The sequence below is a fragment of the Oncorhynchus tshawytscha genome, unplaced genomic scaffold (assembly GCF_018296145.1).
Source record: "Oncorhynchus tshawytscha isolate Ot180627B unplaced genomic scaffold, Otsh_v2.0 Un_contig_2211_pilon_pilon, whole genome shotgun sequence".
NCBI lineage: Eukaryota > Metazoa > Chordata > Actinopteri > Salmoniformes > Salmonidae > Oncorhynchus > Oncorhynchus tshawytscha.
In genome coordinates, this window is record NW_024608882.1 from 1 (window position 1) to 19450 (window position 19450).

At 42.0% G+C, this 19450-nt stretch overlaps 1 protein-coding gene across 1 annotated transcript; it reads right to left on the reverse strand.

Annotated features, from left to right (window-relative positions):
- Positions 1-17562: 17562 nt before the first annotated feature.
- On the reverse strand, positions 17563-18078 carry LOC121843919 (stonustoxin subunit beta-like; the record flags this gene model as incomplete). Its single annotated transcript, XM_042313793.1, has 1 exon — positions 17563-18078. A coding segment is annotated over one exon (516 nt), but the record flags the coding sequence as incomplete, so codon positions are not given.
- Between the last annotated feature and the right edge of the window lie 1372 nt (positions 18079-19450).

The window sequence follows — 19450 nt, forward strand, 5'->3', positions numbered from 1 at the left end:
ATATAAAGGATATTTCCTAAACATTTCCCACAGAGACCATCAGGTCGTTCAGGAATATAAAGGATATTTCTAAACATTTCCCACAGAGACCATCAGGTCGTTCAGGAATATAAAGGATATTTCCTAAACATTTCCCACAGAGACCATCAGGTCGTTCAGGAATATAAAGGATATTTCCTAAACATTTCCCACAGAGACCATCAGGTCGTTCAGGAATATAAAGGATATTTCCTAAACATTTCCCACAGAGACCATCAGGTCGTTCAGGAATATAAAGGATATTTCCTAAACATTTCCCACAGAGACCATCAGGTCGTTCAGGAATATAAAGGATATTTCCTAAACATTTCCCACAGAGACCAGGTCGTTCAGGTCGTTCAGAATATAAAGGATCATATCTAGCCTATTCTGTCTATTGAATGTCCTACCTCAGTTCATAATTTCCTCCAGACTTACTAGACTTACTAACTGTATAACTGTATAATAGTTATATGTAGTCTATAGTAGACTTACTAACTGTATAATAGTTCTATAGTAGACTTACTAGACTTACTAACTGTATAACTGTATAATAGTTCTATGTAGTCTATAGTAGACTTACTAGACTTACTAACTGTATAACTTTATAATAGTTCTATGTAGTCTATAGTAGACTTACTAGACTTACTAACTGTATAACTGTATAATAGTTCTATGTAGTCTATAGTAGACTTACTAGACTTACTAACTGTATAACTGTATAATAGTTCTATGTAGTCTATAGTAGACTTACTAACTGTATAACTGTATAATAGTTCTATGTAGTCTATAGTAGACTTACTAGACTTACTAACTGTATAACTGTATAATAGTTCTATGTAGTCTATAGTAGACGTACTAACTGTATAACTGTATAATAGTTCTATGTAGTCTATAGTAGACTTACTAGACTTACTAACTGTATAATAGTTCTATGTAGTCTATAGTAGACTTACCAGTCTGCCCGTCTTCCCTTCAAATCAACACATTTATCCCACTTCTAGTTGTGCAGACAAATCTGTGCCACAGTTTCTACAGCCATTTTGTAACTGCGTTAAGCTACACACTTATTTACCATTTCATGAGGAAATCCCATATTTTCTGACGCTGTTGCAGAGGAAGTAGTCTGTATTACAAACTTCAAAAACCTTTTTATATTCATCTCAAATACACTAGAAGTTTTAAATTCCCTACATTGCAGGAAAGTTCTCATGCAAAAGGTTATACATTCAGATCCTGAACAGAGATTGTCTTTGGTTTTGGGAAGATAGACAGATAACAGTGAATATGAGACATGGAGGACGGTAGACAGATAACATATGAGACATGGAGGAAGGTAGACAGATAACATTGAATATGAGACATGGAGGACGGTAGACAGATAACATATGAGACATGGAGGACGGTAGACAGATAACATATGAGACATGGAGGAAGGTAGACAGATAACAGTGAATATGAGACATGGAGACGGTAGACAGATAACATATGAGACATGGAGGACGGTAGACAGATAACATATGAGACATGGAGGAAGGTAGACAGATAACAGTGAATATGAGACATGGAGGACGGTAGACAGATAACAGTGAATATGAGACATGGAGGAAGGTAGACAGATAACAGTGAATATGAGACATGGAGGAAGGTATTGGGAAGGCAGACAGATAACAGTGAATATGAGACATGGAGGAAGGTAGACAGATAACAGTGAATATGAGACATGGAGGAAGGTATTGGGAAGGTAGACAGATAACAGTGAATATGAGACATGGAGGAAGGTAGACAGATAACAGTGAATATGAGACATGGAGGAAGGTAGACAGATAACAGTGAATATGAGACATGGAGGAAGGTATTGGGAAGGTAGACAGATAACAGTGAATATGAGACATGGAGGAAGGTAGACAGATAACAGTGAATATGAGACATGGAGGAAGGTATTGGGAAGGTAGACAGATAACAGTGAATATGAGACATGGAGGAAGGTAGACAGATAACAGTGAATATGAGACATGGAGGAAGGTAGACAGATAACAGTGAATATGAGACATGGAGGAAGGTATTGGGAAGGCAGACAGATAACAGTGAATATGAGACATGGAGGAAGGCAGACAGACAACAGTGAATATGAGACATGGAGGAAGGTAGACAGATAACAGTGAATATGAGACATGGAGGAAGGTAGACAGATAACAGTGAATATGAGACATGGAGGAAGGTATTGGGAAGGCAGACAGATAACAGTGAATATGAGACATGGAGGAAGGTAGACAGATAACAGTGAATATGAGACATGGAGGAAGGTAGACAGATAACAGTGAATATGAGACATGGAGGAAGGTAGACAGATAACAGTGAATATGAGACATGGAGGAAGGTATTGGGAAGGTAGACAGATAACAGTGAATATGAGACATGGAGGAAGGTAGACAGATAACAGTGAATATGAGACATGGAGGAAGGTATTGGGAAGGTAGACAGATAACAGTGAATATGAGACATGGAGGAAGGTAGACAGATAACAGTGAATATGAGACATGGAGGAAGGTAGACAGATAACAGTGAATATGAGACATGGAGGAAGGTATTGGGAAGGCAGACAGATAACAGTGAATATGAGACATGGAGGAAGGCAGACAGACAACAGTGAATATGAGACATGGAGGAAGGTAGACAGATAACAGTGAATATGAGACATGGACGAAGGTAGACAGATAACAGTGAATATGAGACATGGAGGAAGGTATTGGGAAGGTAGACAGATAACAGTGAATATGAGACATGGAGGAAGGTAGACAGATAACAGTGAATATGAGACATGGAGGAAGGTAGACAGATAACAGTGAATATGAGACATGGAGGAAGGTAGACAGATAACAGTGAATATGAGACATGGAGGAAGGTATTGGGAAGGTAGACAGATAACAGTGAATATGAGACATGGAGGAAGGTAGACAGATAACAGTGAATATGAGACATGGAGGAAGGTATTGGGAAGGTAGACAGATAACAGTGAATATGAGACATGGAGGAAGGTAGACAGATAACAGTGAATATGAGACATGGAGGAAGGTAGACAGATAACAGTGAATATGAGACATGGAGGAAGGTATTGGGAAGGCAGACAGATAACAGTGAATATGAGACATGGAGGAAGGCAGACAGACAACAGTGAATATGAGACATGGAGGAAGGTAGACAGATAACAGTGAATATGAGACATGGAGGAAGGTAGACAGATAACAGTGAATATGAGACATGGAGGAAGGTAGACAGATAACAGTGAATATGAGACATGGAGGAAGGTAGACAGATAACAGTGAATATGAGACATGGAGGAAGGTAGACAGATAACAGTGAATATGAGACATGGAGGAAGGTAGACAGATAACAGTGAATATGAGACATGGAGGAAGGTATTGGGAAGGCAGACAGATAACAGTGAATATGAGACATGGAGGAAGGTAGACAGATAACAGTGAATATGAGACATGGAGGAAGGTATTGGGAAGGTAGACAGATAACAGTGAATATGAGACATGGAGGAAGGTAGACAGATAACAGTGAATATGAGACATGGAAGTATTGGGAAGGTAGACAGATAACAGTGAATATGAGACATGGAGAAGGTAGACAGATGGTGAATCAGAGACATGAACTGGGAAGGCAGACTGTTAACAGTGAATATGAGACATGGAGGAAGTGTAGTTAACAGATAACAGAAGAATATGACCCTGGTCTCAGTGTTGACTCCCTGTTAACAGGGTTATAAAGGTAGAAGAGACCCTGGTCTCAGTGTTGACTCCCTGTTAACAGGGTTATAAAGGTAGAAGAGACCCTGGTCTCAGTGTTGACTCCCTGTTAACAGGTTATTAATGTAGAAGAGACCCTGGTCTCAGTGTTGACTCCCTGTTAACAGGGTTATAAAGGTAGAAGAGACCCTGGTCTCAGTGTTGACTCCCTGTTAACAGGGTTTAAAGGTTGAAGAGACCCTGGTCTCAGTGTGTTGTTAACACTAGAAGAGACCCTGGTCTCAGTGTTGACTCCCTGTTAACAGGGTTTAAAGGTTGAAGAGACCCTGGTCTCAGTGTTGACTCCCTGTTAACAGGGTTATAAAGGTGAAGAGACCCTGGTCTCAGTGTTGACTCCCTGTTAACAGGTTATTAATGTAGAAGAGACCCTGGTCTCAGTGTTGACTCCCTGTTAACAGGTTATTAATGTAGAAGAGACCCTGGTCTCAGTGTTGACTCCCTGTTAACAGGGTTTAAAGGTTGAAGAGACCCTGGTCTCAGTGTTGACTCCCTGTTAACAGGTTATTAATGTAGAAGAGACCCTGGTCTCAGTGTTGACTCCCTGTTAACAGGGTTTAAAGGTTGAAGAGACCCTGGTCTCAGTGTTGACTCCCTGTTAACAGGTTATTAATGTAGAAGAGACCCTGGTCTCAGTGTTGACTCCCTGTTAACAGGGTTTAAAGGTTGAAGAGACCCTGGTCTCAGTGTTGACTCCCTGTTAACAGGGTTTAAAGGTTGAAGAGACCCTGGTCTCAGTGTTGACTCCTGTTAACAGGTTATTAATGTAGAAGAGACCCTGGTCTCAGTGTTGACTCCCTGTTAACAGGGTTTAAAGGTTGAAGAGACCCTGGTCTCAGTGTTGACTCCCTGTTAACAGGGTTTAAAGGTTGAAGAGACCCTGGTCTCAGTGTTGACTCCCTGTTAACAGGGTTTAAAGGTTGAAGAGACCCTGGTCTCAGTGTTGACTCCCTGTTAACAGGGTTTAAAGGTTGAAGAGACCCTGGTCTCAGTGTTGACTCCCTGTTAACAGGGTTATAAAGGTTAAACAAATTAGAAGAAAAATAAGATTCGGAAAGTTTTCAGACCCCTTGACTTTTTCCATACTTTGTTAAGTTACAGCATTATTCTAAAATGGATTAAATAGTGTTTTCCACCTCATCAATCTACACACAATATCCAATATCCCAGAATGCCCCAAAATTCCCAATACCCCGGAAAGTTGGCAAACAAAATGAACAAAAACAAGATGTGATACTCTCAGCTTCTCTTTTACCAGAGCAGAGAAGTTTCCAAGAGCAGACTGGTGGGAGGAGCTATAGGAGGAAGAGCTCATTGTAAAGACTTGAATAGAATAAAGAAATGATGTGTTTGATGCCGTTCCATCTATTCCATTCCAGACGTTCCAATGAGCCCATCCTCCTATAGATCCTCCCACAGACTCCTCTGGCCTGTAGATGCAGGTAGGCTGTGTCCATGTTGCTGTGGAGGTCATTCATATATATAAAACTACAACTTTATAGGTCTAATGCAGCCATGTGTATCTCAATCTCAAATCAATTGTGTGTAACAATTAAGTACCTTACTGTGATTGGTTTATATTAAAATGGTTTAAAAAAATAGTTGCTGCTCTCTGCCTTTTAACACTAGAATCAGTCCTGCTCCCTGCCTTTTAACACTAGAATCAGTCCTGCTCCCTGCCTTTTAACTCTAGAATCAGTCCTGCTCCCTGCCTTTTAACTCTAGAATCAGTCCTGCTCCCTGCCAGAAGACAAGATTACATTTCCAATAATCTGATGAGTGACAATCAGTCTAATTACATCTATCAGTTGTCAAATATTACATGAAGAGATGGGAGCATCTAGTACATAAAGAGATGGGAGCATCTAGTACATAAAGAGATGGGAGCATCTAGTACATGAAGAGATGGGAGCATCAGTCATAAAGAGATGGGAGCATCTTTTACATGAAGAGATGGGAGCATCTAGTACATGAAGAGATGGGAGCATCTAGTACATAAAGAGATGGGAGCATCTAGTACATGAAGAGATGGGAGCATCTAGTACATGAAGAGATGGGAGCATCTAGTACATGAAGAGATGGGAGCATCTAGTACATGAAGAGATGGGAGCATCTAGTACATAAAGAGATGGGAGCATCTAGTACATGAAGAGATGGGAGCATCTAGTACATAAAGAGATGGGAGCATCTAGTACATGAAGAGATGGGAGCATCTAGTACATGAAGAGATGGGAGCATCTAGTACATGAAGAGATGGGACCATCTAGTACATAAAGAGATGGGAGCATCTAGTACATGAAGAATCTAGAATCAGTCCTGCTCCCTGAAGAGCCAGAAGACAAGATTACATGAAGAGATGGGAGCATCTAGTACATGAAGAGATGACAATCAGTACATGAAGAGATGGGAGCATCTATACATGAAGAGATCAAATATTACATGAAGAGATGGGAGCATCTAGTACATAAAGAGATGGGAGCATCTAGTACATGAAGAGATGGGAGCATCTAGTACATGAAGAGATGGGAGCATCTAGTACATGAAGAGATGGGAGCATCTAGTACATGAAGAGATGGGAGCATCTAGTACATGAAGAGATGGGAGCATCTAGTACATGAAGAGATGGGAGCATCTAGTACATAAAGAGATGGGAGCATCTAGTACATGAAGAGATGGGAGCATCTAGTACATGAAGAGATGGGAGCATCTAGTACATGAAGAGATGGGAGCATCTAGTACATGAAGAGATGGGAGCATCTAGTACATGAAGAGATGGGAGCATCTAGTACATGAAGAGATGGGAGCATCTAGTACATGAAGAGATGGGAGCATCTAGTACATGAAGAGATGGGAGCATCTAGTACATGAAGAGATGGGAGCATCTAGTACATGAAGAGATGGGAGCATCTAGTACATGAAGAGATGGGAGCATCTAGTACATGAAGAGATGGGAGCATCTAGTACATGAAGAGATGGGAGCATCTAGTACATGAAGAGATGGGAGCATCTAGTACATGAAGAGATGGGAGCATCTAGTACATGAAGAGATGGGAGCATCTAGTACATGAAGAGATGGGAGCATCTTGCAGTGAAAGGATCATCTCTTTATCAAATCCTCCTTCAGAGTCACAAACAGTTAAACCTTGTGATTTCTATATAATACTGTATCAGAGTTTAAACATTGTGGTTTCTATATAATACTGTATCTGAGATCAGATTCTGCAGGTTAAACATTGTGATTTCTATATAATACTGTATCTGAGATCAGATTCTGCAGGTTAAACATTGTGATTTCTATATAATACTGTATCAGAGGTTAAACATTGTGGTTTCTATATAATACTGTATCAGAGATCAGATTCTGCAGGTTAAACATTGTGGTTTCTATATAATACTGTATCAGAGATAAGATTCTGATTTCTATATAATACTGTATCAAATAACTCTCAACATTCAGGAGGTGCAGCTTTATTTCCAAGGTTAAACATTTTTTCTATAACATTCTGTTGTCCAGGTATTTATCAGATTCTGCAGCAGCAGTTATCAACATTGTGTTATTCCAGGTATTTATCACAGGACCCCTGCAGCAGCAGTATTGATCAACATCCGTGTTGTCCAGATATTTATCACAGGACCCCTGCAGCAGCAGCATTGATCAACATCCGTGTTGTCCAGGTATTTATCACAGGACCCCTGCAGCAGCAGTATTGATCAACATCCGTGTTGTCCAGATATTTATCACAGGACCCCTGCAGCAGCAGCATTGATCAACATTCGTGTTGTCCAGGTATTTATCACAGGACCCCTGCAGCAGCAGCATTGATCAACATCCGTGTTGTCCAGGTATTTATCACAGGACCCCTGCAGCAGCAGTATTGATCAACATCCGTGTTGTCCAGATATTTATCACAGGACCACTGCAGCAGCAGTATTGATCAACATCCGTGTTGTCCAGATATTTATCACAGGACCCCTGCAGCAGCAGTATTGATCAACATCCGTGTTGTCCAGGTATTTATCACAGGACCCCTGCAGCAGCAGTATTGATCAACATCCGTGTTGTCCAGATATTTATCACAGGACCACTGCAGCAGCAGTATTGATCAACATCCGTGTTGTCCAGGTATTTATCACAGGACCCCTGCAGCAGCAGCATTGATCAACATCCGTGTTGTCCAGGTATTAATCACAGGACCCCTGCAGCAGCAGCATTGATCAACATCCGTGTTGTCCAGGTATTAATCACAGGACCCCTGCAGCAGCAGTATTGATCAACATCCGTGTTGTCCAGGTATTTATCACAGGACCCCTGCAGCAGCAGCATTGATCTGCAACTAAGCAGAAACTAGTACCACATCAAATTAAAATCTGATATTCTGTCGTCAATGGATGAATGGCCAATAGAAACCAGATAGAAACTGATAATAGTGCATGTGACTTCAGTTCTGGTTAGCCACAGACTTGCTGAATGTCTTTCCATGTCTGGGGAAAGATGAAACCAGGCCAGTGGTGGTTGAGTGTCTGAGACTGTGGTTTTGAGTCATGTGGAGCCTGACATGGACAAAGGCAGACATGTGACCATGGACAACATCTTCACATCAATTTCCCTGTCAGACAAGTTGATTGCAAACAAGACTAGCCTGCTATGAACAGTGAACACACAAACAAGACTAGCCTGCTATGAACAGTGAACACACAAACAAGACTAGCCTAGCCAGGTGATTACAGTTTATACAGTATCTCTACCATATACAGACAGCAACTAGTATCCCCTTTATGATATAGCCAGGTCATTACAGTTTATACAGTATCTCTACCATATACAGACAGCAACTAGTATCCCCTTTATGATATAGCCAGGTCATTACAGTTTATACAGTATCTCTACCATATACAGACACCAACTAGTATCCCCTTTATGATATAGCCAGGTCATTACAGTATATACAGTATCTCTACCATATACAGACACCAACTAGTATCCCCTTTATGATATAGCCAGGTCATTACAGTTTATACAGTATCTCTACCATATACAGACACCAACTAGTATCCCCTTTATGATCTAGCCAGGTCATTACAGTATATACAGTATCTCTACCATATACAGACACCAACTAGTATCCCCTTTTATTATGGAAATAGGCTGAAATGACTGGTAGATGGGTGTTCTGATAGGCTGAAAGACCAGGTGGTTCTAGTGTTAATGACTGGTAGATGGGTGTTCTGATAGGCTGAAAGACCAGGTGGTTCTAGTGTTATTAAGGACTGGTAGATGGGTGTACCTATTCATACTACCTATACCCATTCATACTACCTATACCCATTCATACTACCTATACCCATTCATACTACCTATACCTATTCATACTACCTATACCTATTCATACTACCTATACCTTTTCATACTACCTATACCTATTCATACTACCTATACCCATTCATACTACCTATACCTATTCATACTACCTATACCTATTCATACTACCTATACCTATTCATAGTACCTATATCATTGTCTGCACTGATGGCCAGTCCAGTGTGATTCTTTAAGATGGCAGGTAGGTCTGTCATTGTCTGCACTGATGACCAGTCCAGTGTGATTCTTTAAGATGGCAGGTAGGTCTGTCATTGTCTGCACTGATGACCAGTCCAGTGTGATTCTTTAAGATGGCAGGTAGGTCTGTGTCTTCATGTGTCATTGTCTGCACTGATGGCCAGTCCAGTGTGATTCTTTAAGATGGCAGGTCGGTCTGTCATTGTCTGCACTGATGGCCAGTCCAGTGTGATTCTTTAAGATGGCAGGTCGTGTCCTTACCTCAGCATGTAGAAGGCTGATGTCCCACCTTGCCACAGGCTGGATCATGTCCTTACACCAGCATGTAGAAGCCTGATGTCCCACCTTGCCACAGTGGAAGCATGTGACTTGATTTCCTGTCTCCGATTTTCAGTTGAAACACTGTGCACTTCTATTTTTTTGTGATCAACTTAATATTTATTTGAAAGGAAAACAGATAAGAACAAATAGCAGCAGGAATGGTTATACATCTAGAGACACAATACTGTTAATATATATATCAGAACAAATAGCAGCAGGAATGGTTAACCAGCTAGAGACACAATACTGTTAATATATATATCAGAACAAATAGCAGCAGGAATGGTTAACCAGCTAGAGACACAATACTGTTAATATATATATATATATATATATATGTATGTTTATATATACAGTGGGGCAAAAAAGTATTTAGTCAGCCACCAATTGTGCATGTTCTCCCACTTAAAAAGATGAGAGAGGCCTGTAATTTTCATCATAAGTACACTTCGACTATGACAGACAAAATGAGAAACAAAAATCCAGAAAATCACATTGTATATTTTTAATGAATTTATTTGCAAATTATGGTGGAAAATAAGTACTGGGAACACTCCAACCCTACTGGGACCACCCCAACCCACCCAACCATTAAATTAAATACTAAATGAAGTTGTGATAAAATCAGTAAGGCCACATTTGGACTAAAATTATAATGAAGGTCAATATGTTGAATAAAAACACACTTTATGGTTTCAGCTGCAGAGAACCAGCTGGCAATTGTTGTTTGGCCCCAAAGATCCTAACAGTGGAAGGTTGTTAATAAATTATATCTATAAAGGTGCTGATCCAATGAGGTGTGGTGGTAGACCCATGGATCCTAACAGTTTTCTGATCATGAGGTGTGGTGGTGGACCCATGGACAACAGTGGAAAATGCTGAAATGAGGTGGTAAAATCTAACAGAAAATCACAATGATAGGTTTTTAACAGTGGATAAAGTTTGCAATGAGGTGTGGTGGAAAATGGATCCTAACAGTGGATAAAGGTGCTGATCCAATGAGGTGTGGTGGAGACCCATGGATCCTAACAGTGTATAAAGTGCTGATCCAGACCCATGGATCCTAACAGTGTATAAAGTGCTGATCCAATGAGGTGTTGTGATAGACCCATGGATCCTAGCAGATATATAAAGTGCTGATCCAATGAGGTGTGGTGGTAGACCCATGGATCCTAGCCAATTTGGACTAAACAGTGTATAAAGTGCTGTCAATATGTGGTGAATAAACCCATGGACCTAATGGTTTCAGCTGCAGAGAACCAGCTGGCAAGTGTGTGTTTGGCCCCAAAGATCCTAACAGTGGAAGGTTGTTCCAAATTATATCTATAAAGGTGCTGATCCAATGAGGTGTGGTGGTAGACCCATGGATCCTAACAGTGTATAAAGTGCTGATCCAATGAGGTGTGGTGGTAGACCCATGGATCCTAACAGTGTATAAAGTGCTGATCCAATGAGGTGTGGTGGTAGACCCATGGATCCTAACAGTGTATAAAGTGCTGATCCAATGAGGTGTGGTGGTAGACCCATGGATCCTAACAGTGTATAAAGTGCTGATCCAATGAGGTGTGGTGGTAGACCCATGGATCCTAACAGTGTATGAAGTGCTGATCCAATGAGGTGTGGTGGTAGACCCATGGATCCTAACAGTGTATAAAGGTGCTGATACAATGAGGTGTGGTGGTAGACCCATGGATCCTAACAGTGGATAAAGTGCTGATCCAATGAGGTTGTAATCATCTTAGTTCCAACATATTTTTAGTTGCTGTCAAACCTGACAACATGAAAGCTATTTTCTGTAATGATAGTGGTGAATGATCATTACGTGATAACAGTTTGGGGGAACAAGGTATGATGACATTCACTACAGCAGATAAGACAGAGGGAACCTCTTTCCAAAACATGTCCCCTGGTCACTCCCAGTACATATGTCCCCTGGTCACTCCAAGGCACCTTGATTACATAGATCACACAGAGAAGAGGTTATGATTTTCATTAAATTATGTTTTCTAGGTGGAAGGTGAACCCTGTTTCATGAGATTACAATGTATCAGCTGGTGATTAGGCTTGTTAGATGAACCCACTAAGTTCCTGATGAACTCAACTGGTTGAGCCTCTTCAGCAGCTAGTTCCATGAACACAGTGATTTCAATGTCCTTCACCAAGGTCAGATGACTTTCAGTCAACAGTCTCTTTGGTGCATCTTCACTCCGTAGCCACATTCTAGTCCGTCTCTTATGATGTCATTTAGAACACCATTCAACTCAGTGTTCTGATAGTTTCTTTACTGCAGCAGCAAACATTGGTACTGATTCTCCCTCTTCCTGATGTCTCCTGTGGAACCTGAACCTTTCAGCATTAACTAGTGGTTCTGGTAAAAAATGTCCTTTAAGTATCTCCACAATATCCCCATACGTCTTATTACCTGTTCTGTCTGGATGTAACAGGCTGACTAGTAAATTACATGTCTTTGGCCCCATTACACTAAAACCAGTAAGCACAATGTTGTCCTCAACCATGTAATTTACAAGAATAAAATATTCAAACTGTTCTGTATATGAGGTCCCCTGCTCAATACTTTCATCAAACTGTCCTATGTTTCCAACAATTAGAGACATGTTTCATTTCTCAATAGGATCCTGATTGTCACTCACTTCAGTATTGTCCTCAACCACAGCAATATTTTCCTCAGTCACGTGATCTTCATTCACTTCGCTCATTTATCAGTTTTTTATTCCTAAATTCGTCTTCACAGTTGAATAAATGTCCTTTCCTTTAATCAATATATACTGCTTAAACAACACAATGTAACTCCAAGTCAATCACACTTCTGTGAAATCAAACTGTCCACTTAGGAAGCAACACTGATTGACAATAAATTTCACATGCTGTTGTGCAAATGGAATAGACAACAGGTGGAAATTATAGGCAATTAGCAAGACACCCCCAATGAAGGAGTGATTCTGGAGGTGGTGACCACAGACCACTTCTCAGTTCCTATGCTTCCTGGCTGATGTTTTGGTCACTTTTGAATGCTGGCGGTGCTTTCACTCTAGTGGTAGCATGAGACGGAGTCTACAACCCACACAAGTGGCTCAGGTAGTGCAGCTCATCCAGGATGGCACATCAATGCGAGCTGTGGCAAGAAGGTTTGCTGTGTCTGTCAGCGTAGTGTCCAGAGCATGGAGGCGCTACCAGGAGACAGGCCAGTACATCAGGAGACGTGGAGGAGGCTGTGGGAGGGCAACAACCCAGCAGCAGGACCGCTACCTCCGCCTTTGTGCAAATTCACCACTGGTGCCCTGTGCTCTTCACAGATGAAAGCAGGTTCACACTGAGCACGTGACAGACGTGACAGAGTCTGGAGACGCCGTGAAGAACGTTCTGCTGCCTGCAACATCCTCCAGCATGACCGGTTTGATGGTGGGTCAATCATGGTGTGGGGTGGCATTTCTTTGGGGGCGCACAACCTTCCATGTGCTCGCCAGAGGTAGCCTGACTGCCATTAGGTACCGAGATGAGACCATATGTGAGACCATATGCTGGTGCGGTTGGCCCTGGGTTCCTCCTAATGCAAGACAATGCTAGACCTCATGTGGCTGGAGTGTGTCAGCAGTTCCTGCAAGAGGAAGGCATTGATGCTATGGACTGGCCCGCCCGTTCCCCAGACCTGAATCCAATTGAGCACATCTGGGACATCATGTCTCGCTCCATCCACCAACACCACGTTGCACCACAGACTGTCCAGGAGTTGGCGGATGCTTAAGTCCAGGTCTGGGAGGAGATTCCTCAGGAGACGATCCGCCACCTCATCAGGAGCATGCCCAGGCGTTGTAAGGAGGTCATACAGGCACGTGGAGGCCACACACACTACTGAGCCTCATTTTGACTTGTTTTAAGGACATTACATCAAAGTTGGATCAGCCTGTAGTGTGGTTTTCCACTTTAATTTCGAGTATGACTCCAAATTCAGACCTCCATGGGTTGATAAATTTGATTTCCATTGATAATTTTTGTGTGATTTTGTTGTCAGCACATTCAACTATGTAAAGAAAAAAGTATTTAAGAAGAATATTTCATTCATTCAGATCTAGGATGTGTTAGTGTTCCCTTTATTTATTTTAATCACTGTACATTCCTCCCTTTTTAATCACGTTGTTTTCCCGCTCCGACATCCATCTCGAATCCTTTTCTGCCCTTCATGACGATGTTAACTCTCTCTGTTAGCTACACTTCCCTTCATGATGATGTTAACTCTCTCTGTTAGCTCCACTTCCCTCCATGATGATGTTAACTCTCTCTGTTAGCTCCACTTCCCTCCATGATGATGTTAACTCTCTCTGTTAGCTCCACTTCCCTCCATGATGATGTTAACTCTCTCTGTTAGCTCCACTTCCCTTCATGATGATGTTAACTCTCTCTGTTAGCTCCACTTCCCTTCATGATGATGTTAACTCTCTCTGTTAGCTCCACTTCCCTCCATGATGATGTTAACTCTCTCTGTTAGCTCCACTTCCCTTCATGATGATGTTAACTCTCTCTGTTAGCTCCACTATGCACTTCCCTCCATGATGATGTTAACTCTCTCTGTTAGCTCCACTTCCCTCCATGATGATGTTAACTCTCTCTGTTAGCTCCACTATGCACTTCCCTTAGATGATGTTAACTCTCTCTGTTAGCTCCACTTCCCTCCATGATGATGTTAACTCTCTCTGTTAGCTCCACTTCCCTCCATGATGATGTTAACTCTCTCTGTTAGCTCCACTTCCCTCCATGATGATGTTAACTCTCTCTGTTAGCTCCACTTCCCTCCATGATGATGTTAACTCTCTGATGTTAACTCTCTCTGTTAGCTCCACTTCCCTCCATGATGATGTTAACTCTCCCTCTGATGTTAACTCTCTCTGTTAGCTCCACCACTTCCCTCCATGATGATGTTAACTCTCTCTGTTAGCTCCACTTCCCTCATGATGATGTTAACTCTCTCTGTTAGCTCCACTTCCCTTCATGATGATGTTAACTCTCTCTGTTAGCTCCACTTCCCTCCATGATGATGTTAACTCTCTCTGTTAGCTCCACTTCCCTCCATGATGATGTTAACTCTCTCTGTTAGCTCCACTATGCACTTCCCTCCATGATGATGTTAACTCTCTCTGTTAGCTCCACTTCCCTCCATGATGATGTTAACTCTCTCTGTTAGCTCCACTTCCCTCCATGATGATGTTAACTCTCTCTGTTAGCTCCACTTCCCTCCATGATGATGTTAACTCTCTCTGTTAGCTCCACTATGCACTTCCCTCCATGATGATGTTAACTCTCTCTGTTAGCTCCACTTCCCTCCATGATGATGTTAACTCTCTCTGTTAGCTCCACTATGCACTTCCCTCCATGATGATGTTAACTCTCTCTGTTAGCTCCACTTCCCTCCATGATGATGTTAACTCTCTCTGTTAGCTCCACTTCCCTCCATGATGATGTTAACTCTCTCTGTTAGCTCCACTTCCCTCCATGATGATGTTAACTCTCTCTGTTAGCTCCACTTCCCTCCATGATGATGTTAACTCTCTCTGTTAGCTCCACTTCCCTCCATGATGATGTTAACTCTCTCTGTTAGCTCCACTTCCCTCCATGATGATGTTAACTCTCTGTTAGCTCCACTTCCCTCCATGATGATGTTAACTCTCTCTGTTAGCTCCACTTCCTTCATGATGATGTTAACTCTCTCTGTTGCTCCACTTCCATGATGATGTTAACTCTCTCTGTTAGCTCCACTTCCCCATGATGATGTTAACTCTCTCTGTTAGCTCCACTTCCCTCCATGATGATGTTAACTCTCTCTGTTAGCTCCACTTCCCTCCATGATGATGTTAACTAGCTCCACTTCCCTCCATGATGATGTTAACTCTCTCTGTTAGCTCCACTTCCCTCCATGATGATGTTAACTCTCTCTGTTAGCTCCACTATGCACTTGCCTCTGCTAGTAACACACTGTGTTAACTAGCCTGGACTGAACTTCCCTCCATGATGATGTTAACTCTCTCAGTTAGCTCCACTTCCCTCCATGATGATGTTAACTCTCTCTGTTAGCTCCACTTCCAGACCATGATGATGTTAACTTTCTGTTAGCTCCACTTCCCTCCATGAGGTCTGTTAACTTCAATCTGTTAGCTCCACTTCCCTTCATGATGATGTTAACTCTCTCTGTTAGCTCCATTTCCCTCTGATGATGCTAGCCACTTCCCTCCATGATGATCTCTGTTAGCTCCACTCCCTCATGATGATGTTAACTCTCTCTGTTAGCTCCACTTCCCTTCATGATGATGTTAACTCTCTCTGTTAGCTCCACTTCCCTCCATGATGATGTTAACTCTCTCTGTTAGCTCCACTTCCCTCCATGATGATGTTAACTCTCTCTGCTCCACTTCCATCATGATAGTTAACTCTCTCTCTCCACTTCCCTTCCTTAGAGGATTTAAATGTTCAGTTCTGATGATGTTAACAGGGTCAGAAAGCTCACTTATAACCTCCATGATGATGTCATTTAACCACTTCCCTAGAACCTGATGTTAAAGCTCCACTTATCATGATGATGTTAGGGCCTCTCTGTTAGCTCCATTCTGCACAGTGAAGTGCCATGGGACCTCTGCTAGTCATTATAACACTGTGTTAACATGGGACAGGGTTAGCCTAGTGACTGAACCACAGAAAATAACCGTTTTAAAAGTTGTTAAAACATACTTCTTCCAGACAGAATAGTTCCTGTAGATTCAGACTCATCGCCAATCTTTTGTTATGTTTTGTGGGTTTCATAACCAGGTCTGTATAACAATTCAATAATGATGAGACGGGAGACAGGAATCAGTTCAACCATTTTATCTGGAACGTGATCATCTCAACACATACAAACCCCCATGATGCTCTGCGGCACAACCCCAATACACATCAAATTCATACGTAAATGGACACTAAGCAAAACTCAGAGGACTTTAAATGTTCAGTTCTAGAAAGTAGGACCATGGGACAGGGTCAGAAAGGTCAGTATGTTTGATACCTGGTTACAGAGGTGACATAACAAGCATAAGGTCCATTATAACACAGTGAAGTAGAGGTGGGAGCTGAAAGCAGACATGGACAGTGAGACGGTGTGAGGAGGTCAGTGGTCAAACACTAGATCAGGACAGGTAGAAATGGCAGGGCTGGAAATAGACAGAGACACATTCTGATCATGGCTCAGACCTGAACTGAGACACCCAATCAGAAGATGTCATAACAAAGTCCTGACCTGAGACACCCAATCAGAAGATGTCATAATAAAGTCCTGACCTGAGACACCCAATCAGAAGATGTCATAACAAAGTCCTGACCTGAGACACCCAATCAGAAGATGTCATAACAAAGTCCTGACCTGAGACACCCAATCAGAAGATGCCATAACAAAGTCCTGACCTGAGACACCCAATCAGAAGATGTCATAACAAAGTCCTGACCTGAGACACCCAATCAGAAGATGTCATAACAAAGTCCTGACCTGAGACACCCAATCAGAAGATGCCATAACAAAGTCTTGGCCAGTAGGCTTTATGGGAGTGTGTTTCCAGTGTGTGTGTGTGTGTGTTTGTCATCAAACTGTTCTGTGTGTGTGTCCAGTGTGGGTGTTGGTGTGTGTGACCACACACACCATTGTGTGTGTCTGAACATTTAAATGAGTCATCTGTTTCAATAAAAAGTGTGTGGAATGTGTGTGTGTTACTTTAGTCCAGTGTGTGTTTCCAGTTTAGTTGTTGTGTCCAGTGTGCATGTGTCACTGTCCAGTGAGTAGTGTTACTAGGTGTGATTCAGTGTGTGTGTGTCAGGTCATTATTTACAGGGACAAAGGAGTCCATGAACATGAAACCCTGGATAGAGGGGCTCAGTGAATGTGGAGGTGAATGTGTACAGGTGGGTCAGTGTGTCAGAGGAGACTCTGTAGAAGGATAGAGTGCCGGCTGGCCAGTCCAGATACACTCCTACTCTGTGGGAGCTGGAGGAGGGGACGTCTATGGTAGTGGGATTATTATTGTGACAGGCAGTGTAACTGTTGTCATAGCAGAAAAGAGTCCAGGACTTGTCATTAAATCCAATCAGACAGTCCTCAGCCCCTCCTCTCCTGCTGATTCCTTTATATGTCACTCCTATGCCAGCCCCCATTATCCCACTCCACTCTACCTCCCAGTAACAGCGCCCAGTCAGACCCTCTCTACACAGCACCTGTCCCCAGTCCTCAAATCTCTCTGGGTGATCAGGATACGGCTGCTCCTCTGTCCTCCATGTCACCTTTCTGTTCTCCTCAGACAGAGAGAGGTGTCTGTCTACTGTGTTTGGGTCCAGTGTGAGATCACAGACATCTGATGGATGAAACCAGACACAATATTAGAAATCATCATCATTCACATTAGAATGTTAACTCACTTTTCACTAATTCATTTAATGTAGATGTTTCTAGGTATCAAAAGGAGAAGTTAAGGTAACTTGAGACTTGTTGAATGATCATATGTTATACTGGTAATATAAAGCACATTTATTCCCATCACACACACACACACACACACACACACACACACACACACACACACACACACACACACAAATCCAATCAACTCTTTGTAAACCTTGGTGTCCCTGATTTCTGCTTCTGTAGAACTACAGCTGATATTTAATATGACCAAGTAAGTAATGATGGTGGTCTTTGACTTTGACTTAACTTGAATTAAGACTTATTCTTAGTCATATTCTTCACAGCAGTCAACACTCACATTTTCTAAGCCCAGGTTTCATTCTGTTCTCTCCACCATGTTCCACACTGTAGCGGTAAGCAGAAGAACAGACAGTCAGTGTTTCACACTGACAGGACACACACACTGAACACACAGGACACACACACACACATGACACACATTGTGTGTGTCCACACAGGACACACACACACAGGATACACTGGACACACACACACACACACACAGGACACATACACATACACACAGGACACACACAGGACACACACAGGACACACACACAGTCAGCATATAACTTTGTCCAAGTGGTGGTAAGAATGTTTGTCTTAACTAGCCTGATAAGTCAAACATGTCTGATATGAACATTGACATAAACCCTCTACATACTTGAGTTTCTCCAGTCTGCAGTGTGGATCCTCCAGTCCAGCAGAGAGCAGTCTGACTCCTGAGTCTCCTGGGTGATTGTAGCTCAGGTCCAGCTCTCTCAGGTGTGAGGGGTTTGACCTCAGAGCTGAGACCAGAGAAGCACAGCCTTCCTCTGTGACTAGACAGCCTGACAGCCTGCAGAGAGTCAAATCATATTAAAATCACACTGCTATTCTTTGGTGGTGAAAATAGTGACAGTATATTTTTCAACATATTCAGATACTTCCGTATCCTGAAACCTGCCATATATATTCATAAATTAATGAATGCATCATTATTATAAATTATCATAATATTGTTGTAGAGAGAAAAATGTATAGTACAATTATTTGAGTAGACTGACCAGACCAGTTTGAAAAGCAGTATCAGTCAAAAGACAGACAGTGAGGTATCAGATTTAGATTGTATTGAGTATACAGTCCACACCATAACTATTTAGACAGTGAGGTATCAGATTTAGATTGTATTGAGTATACAGTCCACCATATCTATTTAGACAGTGAGGTATCAGATTTAGATTGTATTGAGTATACAGTCCACACCATATA